The 22,928-nt window shown below is 42.4% G+C and overlaps 1 protein-coding gene across 9 annotated transcripts in view; it reads left to right on the forward strand.

Moving 5' to 3' along the window:
* Positions 1 to 21,222, forward strand: part of grin2bb (glutamate receptor, ionotropic, N-methyl D-aspartate 2B, genome duplicate b) — a 141,106-nt gene extending 119,884 nt beyond the window's left edge. For 8 of the 9 annotated variants that reach the window (XM_085161927.1, XM_085161920.1, XM_085161922.1 and 5 more), the window contains 4 exons: positions 65 to 225; positions 1,524 to 1,711; positions 10,402 to 10,640; positions 14,062 to 21,222. In XM_085161927.1, coding sequence (XP_085018053.1) covers positions 65 to 225; positions 1,524 to 1,711; positions 10,402 to 10,640; positions 14,062 to 16,437 — 2,964 coding nt within the window. In that variant the 3' untranslated portion in view covers positions 16,438 to 21,222. The remainder of the gene's footprint in view (positions 1 to 64; positions 226 to 1,523; positions 1,712 to 10,401; positions 10,641 to 14,061) is intronic. The other variant, XM_085161928.1, reaches the window with a different exon arrangement.
* Positions 21,223 to 22,928: the final 1,706 nt, after the last annotated feature.

Genomic DNA, 22,928 nt, shown 5'->3' on the forward strand with positions numbered 1-22,928 from the left:
ATTAAAAGGCAGCTCACTGCTCTTTTCTCTGTGTGTTTTCTTTTCCCGAAACCCCCCACCGCAGTTCCAGAAGCCTAACGAATTCTCGCCGCCGTTCCGGTTCGGCACGGTGCCCAATGGGAGCACAGAACGCAACATCCGCAACAACTACCGGGACATGCATGCCTACATGACGAGCTTCCACCAGAAGAATGTAGACGAAGCCCTGTACAGTCTGAAGACTGGGTGAGGAGCAGAGAGATAGCGGGCCTGATGTGGGACGCTAGGAGGGAGTTGAAAAGATTTCAGGAGGGAGAAGAGAGACTGTGTTATGGAGCCGTGAGGTCCTGTACTGATGCAATACACAGAAAAGATGATGAAGGAAAAAGGAGAGGGAGACAGAGGAAAAGAGAGCATTCTGGGTAATGTGGGTGGGCAGCGTATCTGCCTGCCACTGGCACCCAGAATAGCAGCGTAGCATGCGTTTGCTCCGAAAGCTAGGTAACATCTTTACTTCCTCTTCACTCTTTCTCTCTGTCTTCAAATGCTTTCACCCACCACGGCTGAAGAAAACAGAACAGGGACGAACCTGTGATGAAGGGCACAGAGGTCCTGGAGCCCTGAGGGGCCCTTGGTGGAGATTTGTCACCAATCTGAAGACCGTCATGTCATTGTATCTGTTAACCCAGGGTTAATATGGATAGAACACAATGCAGAGGTTTTACAGGAAACATGGCAGTTCACCACCCCAGACCCTAAAACACTTTGGTCTCATGGTCAGTTTAGTTACTAAGCTTGAAGATTCGTTCTCAACACTGGAAACAAAAGTGATATATTTTACTTCTTCACATCTGAATGGAATTGGTCATTTAAACAGTGAGGTTTATATTTGAACTCTATGACCGGTGTTTAGGTGTTATCTATCACATGATGACACCTAAGCAATTTCCATGACAAGAGAGCAACCTAAAATAGATTCCTTTCCTCATTACAGAAGAGATAATGGCCTAAATGTCTCCTACCTGGTTTACTGTACTAATTTATATTTTATTTGTATTTTAACTGAATTGCCTCTGTGCTAGTACTGCCTTAAAAAGATCACACAGTCTTGCCTTGTAGCACTTTATATGAGAGAAACTCAATTTCCTTGTAAATTTTCTCAGTGTTTTGCAATTTCTTATTAACTGTTACCTGAAAAAAGAGAATTAATACCAATTAAATCATAAACAAGCATAGCTTGGAGTTTGCAGGCAGTGCAGTGGATACCAGGTCAGGTCAACATGCAAAAATGTGCAGAGACAAACATATCATTAAAAATGACTTACACCTGCCTTTTTTCTTTACTGCCTAATCACACCGTACTTTACAGGAAACCTCTCAGACCATTCAATGACACAGATGATTGTGATTCAGTGTCTTAAAATCTCCATTTGACATAATGAATCAGCGAATGAGAGAGTGATTTGAACATTGTCACTATTTGTGGTGAAGGTGGCTTCACAGCTTTGACTTCCAGCTCATTTTTCTTCTGTCATCCTTCACAGCAAATTGGATGCCTTCATCTATGATGCTGCAGTGCTAAACTACATGGCTGGCAGAGATGAGGGGTGTAAGCTGGTCACCATCGGGAGCGGCAAAGTGTTTGCCTCCACCGGATACGGCATCGCCATCCAGAAAGACTCAGGGTGGAAACGGGCCGTGGATCTGGCAATTCTGATGCTATTTGGAGATGGTAAGGACTGAAATGATGCAATACAGGAAATTAATAAATATTCTAGTGTCTCGTATCTCATATAACAATTATACAAGTTATGCAAGTCATTATAGTCTTAAAAGATTAGATAATTGTCATGTAAATTTAGTTTTTTAAAGATAATGATGTGTTTTTAGTGTCATAACTGCAGTGACTATTGCCTACTGCAGAGAGGTCTTGGGCAAGTAATGTTGTGATAGTGATATTACAGGCAAATTAAATAGACCATTACTTTTAAGAAACTTCTGCTGCAGCCTTAATTTGTACAATAATCATTCAGGTTGAAAATAACAAAGTGAAGTCATGCTCTCATCGGGGTAGTAAAACTGGAGTCATGGAAGGAGCAGTGACTCAGAAGGTGGCCGGTGCTCGCTACGGTGACAACCCAAGAGCCTGCTGATGAAACCCAGCAGTCAGCGAGGCTGTCAAGCTGCAGGATGAGGCCTCGAGAGCCAGGTTGGCTCAGCGCAGGCCTTAATCAACAGCGCGGTGCCAGCAGGCCTGAAAGGCTGCAGCTGCTGTGGCTGTAGAAATGAAAGTTTCAACGGGGGATGGTTTGGTTATTTGGTAGCTCGGGAGGTGTCTTTGCAAAAGCCCGCTTTGGCAAAAAAATTAAATATTGACCTTAACTGAACATTGCTAGGAGTAATGCTGGACAAAGGTGGTCTTGAAATGCTGAACCCTGTAGATGTTGTTTGATTGTTGTGATCGTCTTATGTCTCCACATTGATTTCAGGAACAGGGCCTACGGAACGGCAGAGTGATTAGGTGGAAAAACCAAATTCAGCTCGAACACCTTAAATATATTTGATTTGTTCAGGCTCGGTCTGGAGCACATCAGTAAGGATGGTCCTATACATATATCAGTGACATGATTTGAATGTTTGTCTGCAGCAGTAATGTATCGAAGGGGGTTTGATACGGCCATTAAAATGCTATATTTTCATTTTGACTCTGTTTTGAGTCAAAATAAAAATGTAGTAACTTTGCTTAAGTCAAAGTTTTCTTTTTACCTTTGTAATATTGAACACCCATAGATCATCCACTGTCTGAAATAAGCAGTTTTAGCACCTCTTCTCACTTTAAGCCTCCTTTACTATGATCGACTGCCCCTCGTGAACACAAGGTATGGACAGCAGGTGGGTCTGTTCATCTCAGGTGGGTATGGTTACCAGGTAGGTATCATCTGGTGGGTATAGCCATCTTAAACAGAAGGCTCAGAAAAATAGGAATAGGGATGTCGACTGTCATTCACAAAAATCCAAAATTAGAAAAAAACTGGCCATATTTTATCACACACACACATATATGTATAAATACATATATGTGTGTGTGTGTGTGTCAGAAAAGAATAATAGGTCCACTTGAAAGTAAAGTCCTTCCCATTTTTTGACTGATGTACAGTTTAATAGATACAGACATATAAAAACTTTAAAACTCAGTCTACAATGAAAAGTACATACATTTTTTAAAACCTTCACCACCTCCACTGGGTGATACGTGATATGTGCAGGGAGTTCTGGGGCAGGCAGCACTGAGTGCTTATAACCAGCACATTTATCTTTCTTTAAATTGGTGCTGCAGCTTCATCATATATTATGGTGGCACCATTACATCAATATGGTGTTATTTCAATGTAAAGGAGGCAGAGTCCTGAATACAGGATTCAAAGGAGAGGAACTAGAAAATAATGGTGTTGACACCATCTGTGAAATGTGATACTGTATGCATCACAGAGCAATGCTCTCAGTTTGCCGGTTCTGTTTTGTTTTAAGCTCCAGCTCCGTGTGTTTTGGGTGGTGACTGAAAGAAAGCAGCAGGATGTTTGATGTCATTCTAAAAGAGTGATGATGATGAGAGCACTGATCCACGAGAGGCTTAGTATTGAGCTGCCACCCTCTACATGATCAGAGTATTGGGCTAGCAAACAAGGTTTGGGTACACAGTGATGGTGCAAACTTTGCAACTCCCTTTGGACGAGGGTTGGCTACAAACTGCTGGCAGAGGTTCATGCAGTGAGATAGGTGACAAATGAAACTATAGTGAACCTAGAATGAATTCAGCTCATCTGTATCACAGTCCTGTGAAAAACCAAGTACACTCCATTATTCAATAGCTTGTAGAACCACCTTTAGCAGCAATAACTTGAATTTTTTTTTTGTATGATTTCGTCAGTCTCTCACATCTTTGTGGGGGGATTTTGGCCCAGTATTCTTTACACATTGCTTCAATTTATTGATTTTTGCACTCGTTTTTTTATGCACAGCTCTTTTAAGGTCACAACCTTTGATGTGTGGATTTTGACTGGGCCATTGCAAGAGCTTAGTTTTCTTTTTCAGCTATTCTGTTATAGATTTGTTGGTCTGCTTGGGATCATTGTTCTGTTGCATGAACCAAGCTTTAGGGAGTTCATGGCTGACTGAATGACTGCAATGGGCCAAGGTCCTGTGGCTCAAATCATCACCCCGCCACCACCGTGCTTGACAGTTAGCATGAGGTGTTTGCGCTGATATGCTGTTTCGAGTTGTGGTGGTTTTCTCCAAACATAGACTGTGCATTCTGGCCAAAAATCACCTTGGTCTTGTCTTTCCAAAGAACATTATTCCAGACGTCTTGTGATTTGTTCAGATAAACTTTGCAAACTTAAGTTGTTTTGCCATGTTCATTTTTTTGAGAAAAACAACCTATCCAAACAAGCCATACTGTTTGGGCTTTTTCTAATTGTACTGTCATAACACGCTAACTAAGGCCTGTGGAGTCTGATTTGTATCTACAGAGTTTTTTTGCAGTTTCTCTGAGAATTGCACTGTCTGACTTTGGGGTGAATTGGAGGTGCTGGGATGTCCACTCCTCAGAAGATGGTGGCGTTGTATTAACATACACCTTAATGCTCCGGACCGGAAAACTGAAAACTTTTCTGCTTTTGTAGAAGTGTATACGCTAGATGTCAATCATTTACTCAAGCCCGTAGCATCTGGCTGCTACTTACCCTCTGAATTCCTGAGGAAGCAGTAAGGGTATTCTTAGTTTTTCCTAGGACTGCACTGAAACCTGGGAAAGTTCTTTTTTTCATGTGACTGTACATACTGTAAATCACCAATTGTCACCAACTTGTCAGTGGTGGTAGTTTCTCCACCCATGAAACGTGCAACTGCTGAATGTAGACTGTGTTATTTGTATAAATTAGTCCAGTCAGAAATGTTAACAAGGGAAAAGTTCAAGGGGTACTCAAGGGGGAACTAAAGCACCCCAGGAAAATAGTTTGATGTCCTTAGCATATTCACTCCTGTAGCTGTGAAAGGGAAATGCAGTCTGATTAATTAGTTTAAATGAAATGACTGACCCGGGAGGTTAAAAAGCAGTGGTTTTAGCTAATGGCAACTCTGATATTTTTTTTATTTATATTTATTCAAAGCTAAACTTGAACAACAGTTGTTCGCTGTGTTTAGATTCACACACGGAAGGCTTTACATATGAAAGGAAGGATCATGTGAAACACACACAATGATTTACTGTAAATAAAAGCAAAAAGTAGCAGAGGTTGTCACACTGAGCTAAAAAAAAATCAGTTTCATGATTTTCTCTTTTGTTTCTACGAGGGGTCCAGGCTACCCCCATCTCACCCAAAGATGGTAGGATTTCTAAGTAGGATTTATCACAGGGCTGTTGTATTAATCTACATAAGTGACCTAATGAACTGGAGAGTTGATGGTATATCTATTTGCATAGACAGGAAGAGTCTGTCTGATATTTGTGTGAAACAGAAAATAGAGTCTGACCTTTAAAGTTATATATCCAATACTGTTCAAAAGTCTCGAGCCATCCTGCGTTTCTTTATATTTTGTTTCCAGACTTTCTGGTAATTTTTAAAAAGAGGTCTCGAGGCTTTCAGGAGGACTTTTAAAGTGTTTCTTTGGATATCGACTGCTTTTTCACTAGTTTTCAGTCCAGTTCTTGTAACTGATTATTTTCAGGGATTTTTTTCTTCTTTTTCTCAACTGCTCAGCCAGTGCAGTAAAATCGAACCTGAATAGAAAAACACTCAGTGTTGACGCTATCAGTCATGGATTGGTCTGCCCAGAGCCTTGACGGCAACACTGTTGAAGCAGTTTAGGATCATTTTGACTGAGAAGAGAACAAAAGGCAGCCAACATCCAAAGAAGAGCTTTCAATGTCTTTCAAGAAGCCTTCAAAAACATTTACTCAAGACTACTTAAAGAAACTACCAGAAAGCTTGTTCACAGAAGTTCACGATGTGTTGAAGAATAAAGGTGGTAAATAATAGTGAAACTACCCGCCTTGGTCTTGGTACTACCATTACATTTTGTACCTCAGGAAAAGTTAGATATAAAAGACACAACTGTTCCTGATGTGAATCTTTGCCTTCAGAGAATACACCTTCTCCACTTCGACTGATAGCATGTCCTCCACACTGCTCACCTCACTACCTGCCAGATCCTATACTCTACAGCACGCTGACACACACTCACACATACACAGATGTGGCCTTCCAGGTGCTATCACTTTCCATTGTGTCGTGCGAGATGGATAAAGAGGTCAGTACGGAGAGAACATTCACCTTGGATCAGATCGTTCGGAGTCAGATTGATCCAGACGTCGACACACACTGTTGGGAACTTCCCGAGTGGCGTACATTAAAGTGCTGGCTTGTGAAAGGATGTGATTGTGACATGTAGCTGTGTGGATGCTTGAGTGTTGTGACACGTCTCCACGAATTTATCCAAATGGAAGTAAAATCTTGCCGTGTACACGAGGCCAGCACATCAAGCATTACCTCTCGTTACCTCTTGCAGATTGTTTGGCTGTCAACACACATACAGGTTAAGCGATCAGACTCATCGATGTTTGCTCATTTCTGTTGCTTCCTGTTTGAGTCAAGTTGTATGCAGAGAGGAAGGGGTCAGTAGCGGCTTTGCAACAGGAAATAGTGGAACTGCATACAGAACAGCAAGGAATGATGCAGGATCAGGAGGAACAGGTAAAGGTGGAGGAGAGGGGTGGGGTGGGAACAATGAAAAATAAGAATAAGCAGAGCAATAGGAGAAGAACTTTAATCATAGATATTTCTTTCACATGATAAATTCTGCACGTTAATCTAATTTATCATCAATTTGGTTCACATTCTACAAAAAAGCGCATACTATGCAGATTTAATAGCAGTAAGTATTCAGTTTGGAGAGCTGTTGCAAACTGTTTAGATGAATCAGTCATGCTGGAGCTAAACATCTGTTTGGAAATTTAAAGGGAATCAATGAATTCCCATTTGTGCTTTGTAGACACAAGTCAGTCTAAAAAGTAGGTTATTCTATCAAATATTTCTCAGGTAATCTCCCACCACTTTGATCATTTAAATTTCCTTTTTGAGGCCATTTATTACCCATATCTTTCTGCCCTAATGTGACGTGATGCTCATTCCATTGTTTCAGCTCTGTTGACAAAAGTAGTTCTTTAATCACCAAAAAAATCACCTTGCAACAGTTTGCATTTCCCCAAGTTGAAAGATTATACTCCTTGTTTTAGTCCATCCAATGACTATCTGTGTGTTACTCATCAGCATGAAAAAACTGTCAGCCCCCCCACTTTAATACTACCACATAACACTGTGCTCCGTATCCCTCACTGAGGCTCATTTTAGGTCTTAATGTACCAACCTACTGTTTGTCCCAGCAAGTCTAATACTTTGGTTTTATCAATGGAGTCTCAAACACATGCACAGCTTTGCCGTCTTCATTGGCACTGTGTCTCCTACTCTCACCTCGACATATGGACATAGATGACATGTATATTTTGTTTTTTAACATGCAGGGTTAATATTTTATCCTAAGCAACAATCTTTCCCTAAACCAAAGTAGTTTTTCGTCAGTACACCCAAACAAAAATTAAATTAACACAAAAGTTAAAAAATGTAACTAAAAGCAGAATGCATCGATTTGCAAATATTCTAAACCCATGTTTTATTCACAGTAAAATGCAGAAAACATGAAAATTTGAAAGTGAGACATTTTAATATTTCATAAAACAAATATTAGCTCATTTTGAATTTGGCAGTAACACCTTTCATAAAAGTTGGGCAACAAAAGGCTGGAAAATTAAGTGGTACTAAAAAGAAACAGCTGGAGGAACATTTTGTAACTAATTAGGTGAACTTTCAACAAGTCAGTAAAATGAGTGGACCATCGAGCGGCAGATGGCCACCCATCCCTGAGCTTCATTCTTCTGGAGGTTTCTTCCTGTTAAAAGGCATATTTCCTTGCTCCTCTGCTGTCACGCAAGTGATTACACATGGGCTGCATGCGATTGTTAGGGTTTTCTCTGTATTATTGTAGGGTCTTTACCTTACAGCATAAAGTTGTATTGTTGTGATTTGGTGCCATATTAACCTCTTAAGCCCCCTGATACGGGGGCAAAAGGCAGGAGATCAGTTAGGCTTGGGGCTTAAGAGGTTAATAAAACTGAATTGAACTGAACTATAAAGAGAGCATGTTTGACAGGCAGAGTTTCTCAGAGGCAAAGGTGGACAGAGATTCCCCAATCTGCAAATAAAACTGTGTCTGCAAGCTGTGGAACTTATTCCTAATTATAGAATATTGTTCCGCAATGTAAAATTGCAAAACTGAAGTTCTAATCATGTATATTGCATAGTATCAGCAAAACATCCAGAGAATCTGGAGAAATCTCTGTGCGAGGGACAAGTCCATAAATCAATACTGTCTGTGATCTTTGGGCCCTCGGGCAGGACTGCATGATTCTGTCATAGAAATCACTGCACGGACTCAGAAATCAGTGTCTGTGAGATGACTGCGTCATCTAAAAATGTATGTTAAAGGTCTATCTTGCAAAAACGTAGTCGTATATGAAAATGATCCAGAAACACTGCCGTATTCTTTTGACCTAAGCTCTTTGAAAATGTAATAAGACGAAGTGGAAAATGTGAATTCTGAATTTAAAATTCTTTTCGTAAAACATGGATCCTGCATTCTCCAGACCAAAGAGAAGAGGCTCCATCTGGCTTCTAATCAGAGCTCAGTTCAAAAGCCTGAATCTGGTGTTAGAGCATTCTCATTCCCAACATGTAACATACCGACGATTTGTAACAGCCCGAGGCGTTGCATAGTAACGCAAAAGGTACCCTTCCACATCCCTTTGAGACCATCCGGATTCTCAATTGAATCTAACAGATTACCGCTTGTGGCGGTAACACATCTCTGTTTCCGGAGCAGAGGCTCCAGCCCTCCATTTCAGGCCTAACTATAACCCTAATCCTTAACCAAAACCTTAACCCTATCAAATCGTGTTTTCCAAAGTGATTCCAAACAGCTCTCATGCCTCCGAACGCATAACATACTGACGATTTGTCACATAGTGTTGGGATGGGAACATGTTCGTTAGAGTCTAATGACCTGGAAAGGCACCATTGATGCTGAAAGGTATATACAGGTTTAAGAGCAACATTATTATGCAGATAATAATGGACTCAACTTGTGATGTTGCTGCCATCAAAGTCAAAATGACCTTATTTTGTTCTTACATTTTCTTTGTTTAAACATTTGATATGTTTTCTAAAGTGCAAAACACAAAACTCCTAAACGATCTACAATGTAATCTGCGTGTGTTGAAAATACCAGCAATAATTAAAAAAAATGTGCATATGATACAAGTGTAAATAATCCAAAACCACTGAGCACTGGTTTGAACAAAGTCACTGTGCTCTGCTGCTTCGTGATATTTTCTATGTAAACTCAGCAGTGGGTACATGATGTTTGTTCATACTTGTTTATCCATGTCTTTTTATTTATTTTGTTTTTACTATTTGCCTCATTAGGAAGAGTAGTGGAGTCAAAAAGTTCTTATTGGACTTTGTTGGTGTTAATTTGTTGGTATTGTTCACTGTAAATTGACAAACACTGCAATAAATGCACAGCAATCGTAATTGTGTAGGGAAAATGATATTGTGTCAACCACTTCTCCCTCCACCGCTCCAACCTCCTGATGCAGACTCTATTGTTCTATAAAACAGAGCCATTACCTCGATGTATTTAATCATCAGGACACTAGTGTTGAAGGACTTGTCAAATCTGGTAGAAAAACAGAATTTGACCCCTCGGGATACAAACACAGTGAACACAACCACACCTATGTGTGCAAACATTCGAACACGCAATAGTTTTATGTAAGCAGCGGGAAAATACGTTATACACACCATAAGCTCATACACAGATCAAACAAATCTCTCTGGACGTGTCCTCCCCCTTTAGTAATCTCCCCAGGGATGCGGAACTGGCGGCGACACAGTTTTTAGACGGAAACCCTTCTCACATGACGATGCACACTTCCTCTCCTAGGACTGCTGAGTCCCAGCAGGCAGTTGTATTTCTGGTCCCCCCCACCAACACAACAAAGGGGTTAGCCTTGCATAAGCAGTCCTTAATGAGGAGGCTTGTCTGGGGGGCATTCAGTCAGAATAATAGAACGTGACATTTGTTGCATGTACATGAGACCTGAGCTGTTTTTGGCAACAATGGCCCATCTAAAAAAACCAAACAAGTGCCGTCTTGTTTTGTACACATATTTATACATTTAGACACCTACAAACCCATCTGCATGTCACACTTGACCAGCGCTTTTGACCGGTGTGTATGTGTCTCCAGGTGAGATGGAGGAGTTGGAGGCCCTCTGGCTGACGGGCATCTGCCACAATGAGAAGAACGAGGTGATGAGCAGTCAGCTGGACGTGGACAACATGGCAGGGGTCTTCTACATGCTCGGGGCTGCCATGGTTCTGTCATTCATCACCTTCATCTGTGAACATTTGTTCTACTGGCAGCTGCGCTTCTGCTTCATGGGCGTGTGCTCTGGAAAGCCCGGATTCACCTTTTCCATTAGCAGAGTGAGTGTCCTCGTGTTGTATTTTAGGTCTGACCTCTGTCCTTCTGACAGAAAGATCACAGGAGTGGCTGTTTTAAAACCACTGGCTGTGGTTGAGGGGGATAGAGTCAGTCAGGGAGATGCGATGACTCACCGGAGCTACCTGCGGCTTCTTTTTTTTTTTTTTTTTTAGCTCAGGCTGTAAAAAAATACTCCAGATAGCTGCTAGAGCCCATTATTATCTATTCAAACTCAATTTAATACTGCCAGTCATAGACAAAGAAGGTGTTTATCCTTTATCCAATTATGTGCATTTCAGTGTCACTTTTGTTAGTTAACATCTATTTCATATTTTATTTAGTAGAGTTAATGCAACAAGAAGAATACATATTTTACTTTATTGGTGGATTCCTTTAGAGATCATTGCAGGGCAGTAACATAACTGACCTCTGAAAGCACTGATATATGGGTTTACAACAGCTGCATCTTAAATAAATAACATATGTCCTTCCAGAAACTGATCTTACCCTCTGCCAGCCATCTTGGTAACACCTCTGGGGAACTTATTTGGCATTTAATTCGAGGTCCCTGTCACACTTAACAGGGAGAAATCCATAACTTTGTAGTGGTTACCAGAACTGCATGTTCACATGAAATGGTGAAAAACAGCTTCAAAAGATAGCACTTAGACTACACATATGAGAAGTTATGCAACGTTACAGCATCCAGGAGCGACAACAGCAGCTTGTCCTAAAGAGCACTGAGCAAATGCTGTGCTAAATTACATGATCAGTACAGTAAGACAAGAAAATCTGAGTGAACTTGGGTGCATTTTTGTCTTTTCTATGATGACAAGTCGATATGTTGATGTTGAAGCTCTGCTGTTCACATGTCAGTGCAAAAACAGAAAAAGGAAGAAAGGACACTTCATGGCCCTGGTGTTCGATCCTGCAGGTGCTTCTCAGCAGGCCAGGTATAAGTACAAAAAAGAGAAACAAAACCCAGGAAAACTTTCAAAAAAAAAAAAAGGTAGTGCAAATATGACCGTAAAGAAGTACTGAGACACTTTGTCATCAGCTAAACACCCGATAACGCCCATCAACTCTAACACAAATGGCTTATCCTGTATTTTTATCAGTTTTGTTACATCCTCCTCCCTTCACCTCCAACCGGTCATGGCAGATGACCGGCCCTCATCGATGACAGCCTCGTTCTGCTCTAGGTTTCTTCCTGTTAAAAGGGAGTTTTTCCTTCCTGCTGTCACCTAAGTGCTTGCTCATAGGGGCATGAGCACAGGGAGTCATATGATCGTTGGGGTTTTCTCTGTTTTCTCTGTATTATTGTAGGGTCTCTACCTTACAATATAAAGCACCTTGAGGCAATTATTGTTGTAATTTGGTGCTACATTAATACAACTGAATTGAATGGAATTGATTGAACACAAAAAGTAGGCAAATGTGCTTCTGTCTGTTAGAAATAGCTGCACTTGGAGCTGAGGTGAAAAGCGAGCCATCGTCAAGAAGCGAGACACAGAAATCATTAAGATTTGGACACATTTTCAGAGCCTCTCTCCTGGAAGTCATTCATTGTGCCGTGCTTGTTTGTAAGCAGAGGGAGTTAGCATGCTAAAAATGAAACCTGAGAGAAGCTGAAACCTTTTTTTTTTTTTTTTTTACCTTTTCACCTCCTCCTCATGTAAATTGGGTCCATATAAATAGTCATTTGAGGTGTCAAGCATTTGCATAATGTTACCTTTTAAGAAGCAGGTTGCTGTTGTATGCAAATTGCCTTAGTTATTATTACCCAGGAAAAAGGGACACTGCTGTTTATGTGTTTGGTCTTAAGGATGAAGGTGTTTCTAATTGTAAGGTAATCTGGTTTACACCTACTCAGAATGACCAGAAGGACAGTAAAAGAGAGTACAGGCCATAAGCGCTACTGAAGCACGCTGTCGTCTGTGTTTTTGAAATGGAGGAAACCTCCATCTGTGTTAGATTTCTTTTTTTCTTTTTTTTACAAAGCGTGAGAAGAGCTTGTCACTTGTTGAATTAAATAAATTCTAGTTGCAGACAAATTTCAGAATTGCTTCCTACAACTCAAGAGCGGTTTAGTCAAGCAGATGTCTGTCATACATTTCCATGCCTGTTTGAAGATTGTAGCTGCGCTGCGAGAAAGGAGAAATATTTCCAAATGGCAGGGCAGGTCACATAAAGCAAGAAGGAGACAAGTGATGGGACAGCAAGGGGCTAAGAAAATTCAGAGACAGATCAAAAGATAAGTTAGCAACAGTCATGATAAAAGAATAAAACTGGTAACAGGACAAAGGGTAGCAGAGAACAGACACAGCGGTGTGCTGAGAACCTGTGTTTCATTACCTTTCACTGCAGCTGTAGTAGCGATAGATGCAGACAGATAAAGACAGACAATCCCATCGGAGCGGCTGCTGCTCACCGAAGCACCCGGAAACGGAGATAAGGCAGACCCAAAGACAGAATGGAGGCATAAAGGAAAAGAGGGGGTGGGGGTGGTTGACAAATCGCATTCATGAAAGTGACTAAGAGGCAGACGGAAACTGTTTCTGACAAGTTGACGCCTTTGAGGAATACTGGCCTGCACACTGGCTGGTGGGTAGTGCGTCCTCGACCTTTCAGAGTTGGCTGTTGCCTAAACCAGAGATTCCCCCAGCCCCCATTTAAATATGCTTGTTTGACTCCACTCGCAAAATCTTCCGCTCACATGAAAATGCTGCTATTACTAACCAACCATAGCAAACACACACACACACACACACACACACACACTGATGGATGGTGAAAATTTAGTCAGTGTTTATATATTTTACCTCTGAGACAAAAGTGATTGATCTCTATTTTTTTTGTTTGTTTGTTTATAAAGAGAAACAAGTAAGTAGAAAGACAGCAAGGCGAGTGTCTGGTAAATTTAAATGACATCGATCAAACCCATTGACTCACTTGCTCCCCTTGTGATATCAATTAAGGCTCTGATCTGCTCTGTCTCTTCTCACTCAGTTCTCTGTGTCTGAGGTTGAGGGCTGAGCAGCAGCTGTGAGGGTCCTCGTCGTTCCCCAGAGAAAATTCATTTATGAACTCAGACCCTATTACTGTTTAATAGTGTGTAAACAAGAGGGTGGTCATAGAGAACATGGCAATGCATTAACCTCTCTGCCTCTGCCTGTTTCTGTTTGCCTCCCTCTCCCTCTCTCCCTCTCTCTGTCTGTCTCTGTGTCTGGTATCTGCCTCCGTCTCTCTTAACATTAAACCCTTCTCTGGTTCTTGACTCCTTACTCCTGCCACACATTTTGCTGTTATTGTGATCTCTCTTGGGAGTCATACCTTATCACACTCACTCTTTCTCCCTTCCATGGTCTCACCCTCTCTTTATCTCTCTCTACCTTCCCTTTTCTTCTCATTATCACTCTGCAGGGTATCTACAGCTGCATCCATGGAGTCCAAATCGAGGAAAACAAGTCCACCATAGACTCCCCCTCATCCACCATAAAGAAGAACATGAACAACACTCACTCGAACATCCTGCGGTTGCTCCGCACTGCCAAGGACATGACTGCTGTTCCGGGCGTTAACGGCTCTCCACACGCCGCCCTGGAATATAGCCACAGCGGTCGTGAGTCGGCTATATACGATATCCAGGAGCACCGGCGCAGCCTGGTGGGTCACCCTGTAGACTGCAAGTCTGCGCCACCCTACATGCCAGAGGACAACATGTTCAGTGACTACATCAGCGAGGTGGAGAGGACTTTTGGCAACTTGCCCCTGAAGGACAGCAACTTGTACCAGGACCATTACCGGCACCACCACCCGGCTCTGGGTATGTCCGGCCCCCCGCCAAATAGGCCGCGTAGCTTAGGCAGCGCTAGCTCGTTGGAGGGGGGCATGTTCGATTGCGACAGTTTGGGGGGAGGGGTAGCGCCTATCTTCACCACCCAGCCCCGCCCCTCCATGACTCACAGGAATACCAGTAAATTTGACCTGATCGCTGGCCACACCCCTGCGGATTCCAGCCAGGGTGGGTTCAAGGGCAGCAATGTGTACGGCAGGTTTTCTTTCAAAGGAGGTGCATCCAGCACGGGGCTCATCGGGGGGCATGACAGGTACTGTGGGGGTGGGGGAGGCTCAGGGGGTGACGATGGGAACATTCGCTCTGATGTGTCGGATATCTCCACGCACACCGTCACCTACGGCAACCTGGAAGGAAACGCCAAGCGGCGTAAGCAGTACAGGGACAGCCTGAAAAAGAGGCCAGCCTCTGCCAAGTGCAGACGGGAGCAGGACGAGATAGAGCTGAGCGGCTTCAGGAGGAGACCCCACCACCACACCGTCCACCACCACTTCCCCCACGGGCCCCAGGCACACCGCACGGTCTCACCTCCCCTGGAGCGGAAGAGGGGAGGAGGAGGGGGTAATGCTTCACCTTACTTATTCCGCAGGGATAAAGAGAACCTGAGGGATTTCTATGCGGACCAGTTCCGCTCCAAGGAGGGCAAGGCCATGTGGGAGCAAGAGGGTGGAAGTGGTGTGGGCGGTGGTAGCGGTGGTGGTATCTGTAAAAGCTTAGTACCTGTGGAAGACTTCCTCAAAGGTAAAGAAAAGAAATCGGATGGGCTTGGCCCGGTGTCGGCAGGGCAGCAGGCTCACACCTGCTGGGAAAAGGGGGTGTCAGGGATAGGAGGGGGTGGCATAGCGGGGGGTGACTGGGAGTGTCGTAACTGCCACAGTGTGTGCCACCATAGTGGAGGAGGCAGCACTTGTCCAGTTAGTGGAGTTGGGGGGACCAGCAGTCGTCCCAGCTCCGCCACATCCAAACGCTGTGACTCCTGTAAGATTCAGCCGAGCAACCTTTATAACATTAGTGAGGATAACAACATGATGTTCACTGGAGTTAAGGGTAGCGTAGGACCCAGCCAAACACAAACTCAGGCACAGCGCAGGAAGCTAGGGCCAGGCGGGAGGGTGTTACGGAGGCAGCACTCATACGACACATTTGTGGACCTGCAGAGGGAGGGGGCAGGTCGCATGGGGATGGGTGGGGGCGTTGGGGGGCAGTTTCAACAGCCCCGGAGTGTGAGCTTGAAAGACAGAGATCGCTTCATGGAGGGCCCCAGCCCTTATGCTCACATGTTTGAGAGGTATTCAGGTGATAGAGAGTCTCCCATGTTTGGAGGGATAGGCGGGGATAGGGCCAAGGGAGGCTCCTCCTGCAGTTTGTTCCGTGGAGGCGAAGGTGGGTTGCATCGGCGGTCGGTGGGGGAAAGAGACCTGAGGGACAGAGATAGAGCTATGATGGGAGGTGGGGGCTGTGGTGGTGGTGGTGGTGGTGGTGGTAGCAGAGGGGCCGGGACTTACTCCTTGTCTAAATCTCTCTACCCAGATAAGGTGAACCAGAATCCCTTCATCCCAACCTTCGGCGACGACCAGTGTCTTTTACACGGTGCCAAACCGTACTACATCAAAAAGCCACAGACGCAGCAACAGCAGCAGCAGCAGCAGCAGCAACTTCTCAACAACAACCGAGGAGGAGGGGACTTCCGCAGCTCCATGGGAGCAACTTCCTATTTGCCCGCGTCCGCCACAGCTGGGGTGATGTCCAATGTGGCCCCCAGGTTCCCCCAAGAGCTGTGTCTGGGCGGGGTGGGAGGGCCCATGGGGAACCACCACGGGGGCAACAAGCTACTGCCTGGGGGCAGGGACACGTTAGGTTTGGGGCAGGGACAGAGACCATTCAACGGTGCCAGCAATGGACACGTTTATGAAAAGCTTTCCAGCATTGAGTCAGACGTTTGAGAGCGAAGACAGTGGAAGAAAGAGAGAGGCGAGAGGGAGGAGTTGAAGTGGGCGAAGAAAATGAGGGGAAGAGGAAAAAGCAGAAACAGCACAGGCTGATGACCTCTCTGCGTGAAGAAAATGACAAGGCACAATTGTGTGTATGTGTGTGTGCGCGCGCGCGTGTGTGCTGTTCTCACTCCACTAAATGGAAAGAATTTGGACAATGCGCACAGGCCACTGCCGGCTAAGCTGTGGTGAAGTCCGGCGGGAGACAAGTTTTTAATGAGAAGAGAGGATTCTGGTGCTGCTCCGATGCTCAGTGAAAGATCTAAAGGGAGGGAGGGAGGAATGGGAGGGAAGTAGTAGGGAAGGGGGGGTGAAATCAAATTTCCAGCCTCTGCTCTCGTCACATGCTCTTTGTCTTTCCCTCCCTCCTGCAGCTCCTCAACACCAAAACAAACGTTTTGTTTAGCAACGGAAATACAATCATGAATGAGAAATCAGCACTTCTGCTGAAGTAACAGGGTACACTAACAATAACAATAACTGTATTGATAATGTTAATAATATTATTGAATATTATTCCAGTGTTTAATGATGATCGGTTTGGATTGTTTTTAACATTTATTTATTTGAATAGTTCATGTTACATATTTGTATGATGTTGATTCTTTCTTAGCTTACCAATTTACAGGAGTCTGATAGACCCGATGTCGGTACAGATCTTATTTTTCGTGGGGGGTGAGGGTGAGGGGGGGTTCCTGTAATTTGGACTCTTCTTTGCTATCAATTCTTCATGGTCTTTTGTTTTGTTTTCTTTTACTTTTCTCACTTTTGATTGCCGTGAAGTGTACGTAAAAGGCATGATTTGCTGAGTACATCGTATGTACTTGGAAAATTTGCAAAGGTCTTTTTTTTCTCAGCTGCAGAAACGACATCATCATACTGATTTGCCGTTTTGCTGTCATTTCTTTCTGCCTGGCAGTTCCAAATGGGTCTCACATTTTGAGCTGGATGTGCCTTAAAGGACTAATACTGATTCTCCATCTATCTTCTGTTGGAAAGACAGATTCACCTGCGAGTAATTAATCAATTGGTTTGAAAACTGAACATCCAAGTCACCATTTCCAATACGAGAGCAGAGTTCGAGGTGTTTAGCTGACTGTATAACACAAAGCTAGACACAGAGGAAGCTTAAATTTGCACTTTGATCCCTGACCAATAAAAGAAAGCAGCGGCAGGATCGCACAGTTTAAATGCAGAATCGTCTTCTTGTATTAACGCCACAGTTAATCTAACCACAAGTAATTTTCCTTGAAATCATTTACCTCCACAAGCTTCATCACTCCTCCCCTCCTCATAACAGATGACCCAGAAGTCAACTATCCATTAATTATGTGTAAATCGTATTTAATGTCCTCTTGTTGCTGCCGTGGCGTTTCATTGGGTCTGGCTCAATTGGCCGTGACAGTTTTTCTGTTCAGGACAGGAACATAATGGACTTTCAGAGAGAGGCCTCTGTTTCTGGTATAAGCAGTTAATTTTTTTATGATTACTGTTACAAGCCTTGCCTGCCACATTAGATAGTCACATTTGAGGAATGGCAAGAGGGGTTTATCGCTGTATTGTGCAGGTGTCAACGACCACAGCGGGCTCGTGAACTTTTTTTAATACACAGTCCCACATAATTATCTCATAACTCAGATCAGTGCCACCGCAGTTTAAAAGACACTTTTCAGAAGATCTGTACATTTTAAAAAAAGTTTGCAGTCAGCTTAGCTGAGCATAAAGATTGAAGATAACAAGGGGAAGTAGCTAACCTGGATCTATCTTGGAATAATAAAATCCACATATCAGTGCCTCCAAGGCTCACTAATAACGTGTTCTATCCTATTAGTTTAATTATCTCAAATTGACATAAATACTTTTTCAGAGAGCTTGTAAGCTGTTGCCATGCCAGAAACTTCCATTTTTAGCACATCCAGCCAAAGGTCCAATAAGCTTCTGCCATGGTAAAGCATCCATCCACAATTCAAAAGAATCGCTACTCCTCTGAGAGTATTAGTTAGATTTCAGTGAAATGTGCACACAGTGATCCCCTAATCAATCATCCAGATAGTGCTCAAGGTCAGGGTCACATTTGTAGGGCTCATAAGCCTACTACATCATTGATGTTCTGGTTTATTAGCAAGACAGTGACTACTGTTTTATACTCCTGTTTTGAAGCCTTAATCCTAGTATTATTGAACTCATCGTCTGTTTTTATTTCTTTCTGGAAGGAGAAGTGACTGTTAGCATGGTGAATCTATTCACTGGACATATAATTCATTGTAGGCATACCGCTCCTCACCTATAAGAGCTCAGTAACATAGAAATAAAATACCACATGTTTTGGACAGTTTGTTACAGCATGTGCTTTCTTTACTAATATTATTAAAATTGCTTCAAAAACAGTCAAAATGTCCAGTTTACTGAATTAGCTGAAGTTAACCCTAGCACACAGCTAGTAGCCTAGCTTAGACTAGCCCCTCCCCCTGTCATTCCAAACAGCAAATTATGTGTTGGCTAACTATAAGATTTTATTAAATTTAAATAGATGAGTTATACAAAAGAACCTCTTCCAATTTATAAAAGAAAAATAAGCTATAAAGACCAAAAACTGTTATTTTTTAAACAAATTTATTTTTTATGTAAAGTCAGCCAACTTAATATGGAAGTCTATAGGGAATTGTTTACCTCAAAACGCCATTAAAGGAACTACAAATCAAATTCAGCTTCATTTTTCAGCCCTGGGCTTGCTGGTTGGTCTCCAGTTTATGCTAACCCAAGCTAACTGACTGTAGCTTCATAATATCAACCTTCTAATCTACATTAGCAACATGTCACCTTTTCCTCCAGGTTATTATCCTGCAGTGGACCTGGATATATAATAAATGTACCCCTCTGTGCTCTCGGTCATCCTTTCTACACTCATCATTAACAAATCCCTCAAATAAAACATAAAAAAAAAATCTCAGTATGTATTGTAGCCTTGATTTCTCCCTCCACCCAGCCCTAATCTGTTTCACATGCTGAGATTTTTGATGAAGAAGAGAATTTGCCCTCAAGTTCAAGGTCCTGTGTGGATTGTGTCAACTGCAGACTTTTGTAAGGGGGGAAAACAGAGTAAAGAGATGTAGGCGCACTAAAATAAGGTGGGACGCTGTGTGAAAAACACCACCTTTATTATCGATTGACTTATTTTTATGTTGCTAAAAAAAAACAAAAACAGGCAGCTTCCAAATCCACATCAGACACTCAGATGATCTCTGCTCTGACTGAATATGAAGGTGAAAACTAAGCTGTGTATTTCCTAAGTTTCCTGCTCTCTCTGTCCTTTAAATTGTATTATTATTCATGAAAAGTATATTCTACTTAAAGTCACTGGTCCAGTTTGACTTGAAGTCATGTTGCCAAACCAAATTTTGATATCTACAAAGCACAATCCTGTCTGAATGGATCTAATACTTAGTTTGTAGAACATCCCAGTAAATTTTTTAGAAGACTTTCCTTCCCTTGGTGGACAAGTCAGTATGTATGATACAAGGGTGATGATGAGGGGCGGGGGGTGTCTAGTGTTTGTAAGCACTTGCATGTATACACTTTTCTTTATTTCTGTTTTTTAACTTTCAATTTTAGCCCAAAAAATGTGTGTTTTTGAATGATATTTGGAATTTTATCACTTTCACTGGTACTGATGATCCATGTAGTACTATAGGTGTGTGTGTGTGTGTGTTTTTGTAAGAGAAGAGCGATCTAAAAGTCAAAATTTTCAATTTCACTCAAATGCTGAATCTGAGTAAAACTTTTCACTATGGTAAAGATAGAAGACACTTTTCTTTTCTTTTTTTTTTACTGTTAACCTTATATAACTTTCTTGATAGTTTCTGGCTCAGTTCTTGCTTTACACACTCGCTGTCACTTAAAAAAACATTTTTCCCTCTCATTTCAACAATTTTTTCCCTTTTGAATATAGCTCATTATTTCTGTTATTGTATGTGCCTGAAAACATACGCTTGATTACCTCTGTGTGTGCTCATATGGGAGGCAGAGTGCGTGTGAGAGATATAGCTGTTTGTTGTACATGTACTATAAAGCTGTATGTAAATACTTTACCTCACGCTCATGGACTTTTGATAAAAACCTGTACAAAACAACAGCAGAGAGTACATCTATTTGGGATAAATCTTTCATTCTGAGATCCCCAATGCAGAACTGCTTTTTGTAATGACTTCAGGCCAGGATACGTGCAGTCATTTATTATCACACAGATAGTGCACACATTTAACGAGTGTTGCGTTTTGGGGGTTTTTTGTTGTTTTTTGACCAGTTAAGAAGGCTGTGTGTTTTTTTTTCCTCGCGAGGGGAGATCGTAAAGCACTGCCAATAATTGCTATCCAGAAAGCACAATAGATTATCTATTGCATTTTTACAGAGGTGTGGTCTCTTTTTTTTGTCCCTCTTTCGCTAAATCTTCTGTTATATTGTGTTTGGTCATATAGGAGATTGAACAAATCTATTCCCGAGCTGTACAGATTGTTAAAAATGTACATATGTCAAAAAAAAACTAGTTCATCCTTGGATTTTTTTTGTATGGAGAGAAATTACTTGTGTGCAGAGAGTATTTCAAATTTGATTGAATATTTAGTAATATTGAAAAATGAGATTAAACACAGTCAATGTGAAAATAAGTGCTGAGAAATATTATTCTTCTGTCTCTTTGGAATAAAAGTGTTAAGTATTAATAAAAAATAAGAAATTTCAGCTGGTTGGTCTTTTCTTTTTCTCCTGCAGTTTATGTGCATGTCTGTTGGTCGACCGTGATGTCACACGAAGGGATCACATTGCTGTGTCCATGTGCGGTCCTGTGACATTATGGCTGCTGCAGAATGCCATCTTTTTTGCTCTTTCATTGCATCTTTTGCTTGTCATTCTCTGTTTTCCAGTGGGAAGAGAAAAACCACAAAGAGGCATGAGAGAGGCAGAGGAGATAAGGAGAACAAAAAATAATGGGAGATATATTGAGGGAAAGGAGAAGTGATGCAAACTGAACCGAGCAGCAGAGATCAAAGCCCCCAAAAACCTGTCTCTCCCCCTCCCCTTACTCTTCAGACTCTCTCTTTACTCTTGTCCAGCAACAGGAGTTATTTAAAGAAACCAGCCGGTTTGAAAATGTACCGATGCCTTGCCTACAGATTTGGAGGGAAGGTTTTTTTAACAGCTGCAGTCCTGGATGGTTGAACAGAACAAGGTGAGGCATAGGTAGAAATAACCTTTTCATAAGTTAATCAGCTTCTGAAAAAAAGAAAAAGAAAAACATCAGCCTTTTTTTTTTTGCTTGCTTCTTCGATCCCTCCATCAACCCAACAACCCCAGGATGCATTGCAACACATGTAACTACTTCTTGACAATTAACTGTTACCTAGCAACTGGCTCTTTTTGCTGAGATGGGGAGGGGTGTAGAAAGAGAGACGGGGAGGGAGATTTATACAGTATTCCCACGGCATCTTAACTGGATTGGATGCAACAATGCATTGACAATACAGTACCAAAATGGAAAGTACAGCCTGAGCTGAACGCCCACATGTAGCAGCGAAGGGGGAAGGGGACGTGCAGGGAGAGAGGTGTGGTGGTTTGATATACAGTATGGGGGGGGGGGGGGGGGGGGATCAGTGGTGGAAGATTTAAAAAAGGAAGGAATTAGCGTGCAGCTGCAAGTTGAAAGTGAGAAAAAAAAGTGAGAGAATGGACACGCCACCCTGCAGTATGAGATGAGGATGATAAGTGAAGTTGTAGAAGAGGAGTAGGGAGAAGCTGGTTGCTGTAGAAACACTTGGCAAAGTTTTAATGAAGGCATAAAGTTGGCTGTCTGCGCTCAAGACACGCACACACACAATCACCATACGCAAACAAACATTATAATTATGTTAGAAAATAATAGGCACCCCCTGCTGGGCCCATGAGGGTCGTTCCTGGACTTCAGCTGAAATAAATAAATAAATAATTGAAGATCAGCCTCCGTGAATCGGTGTAAAGCCGCGTGTGATTACGGCGGCAGACGAGCACTGACACCCTGTGGCAAAAACAGGGCATCCGCCTTGTTGGGACACGCACAGGTAGCAGGAGAACAGCCTTCATCTGCAGCGTTGCAGACGTCCACGCCTCTCACCGTCAGCCCTATGTGTGCGGTTAGGTGTCTGCCTTTCAAAGGTTATTTGTGTAATAAATATAGGCTTGAATATTAAATCAAGTAACGCACACTTAATGTTTCCATGAATAAAATTAGTTGTGCTGTGGACTTATTTTAAGGGTGTATTTTTTTCCTGTTTTGGGCATAAAATAAAAAAACTTATCTAAATTATCTAAAAACCTCCATTTTTATTATGTCCTCTGCAGGCAGGACTCACGGTGAGTTACTCTGGTCTAGAAGAAAGACGGAAACCCCGACGATTTTCATGCTTCTGTTCGAT

The sequence above is a fragment of the Neolamprologus multifasciatus genome, chromosome 6 (genome assembly GCF_963576455.1).
Source record: "Neolamprologus multifasciatus chromosome 6, fNeoMul1.2, whole genome shotgun sequence".
NCBI lineage: Eukaryota > Metazoa > Chordata > Actinopteri > Cichliformes > Cichlidae > Neolamprologus > Neolamprologus multifasciatus.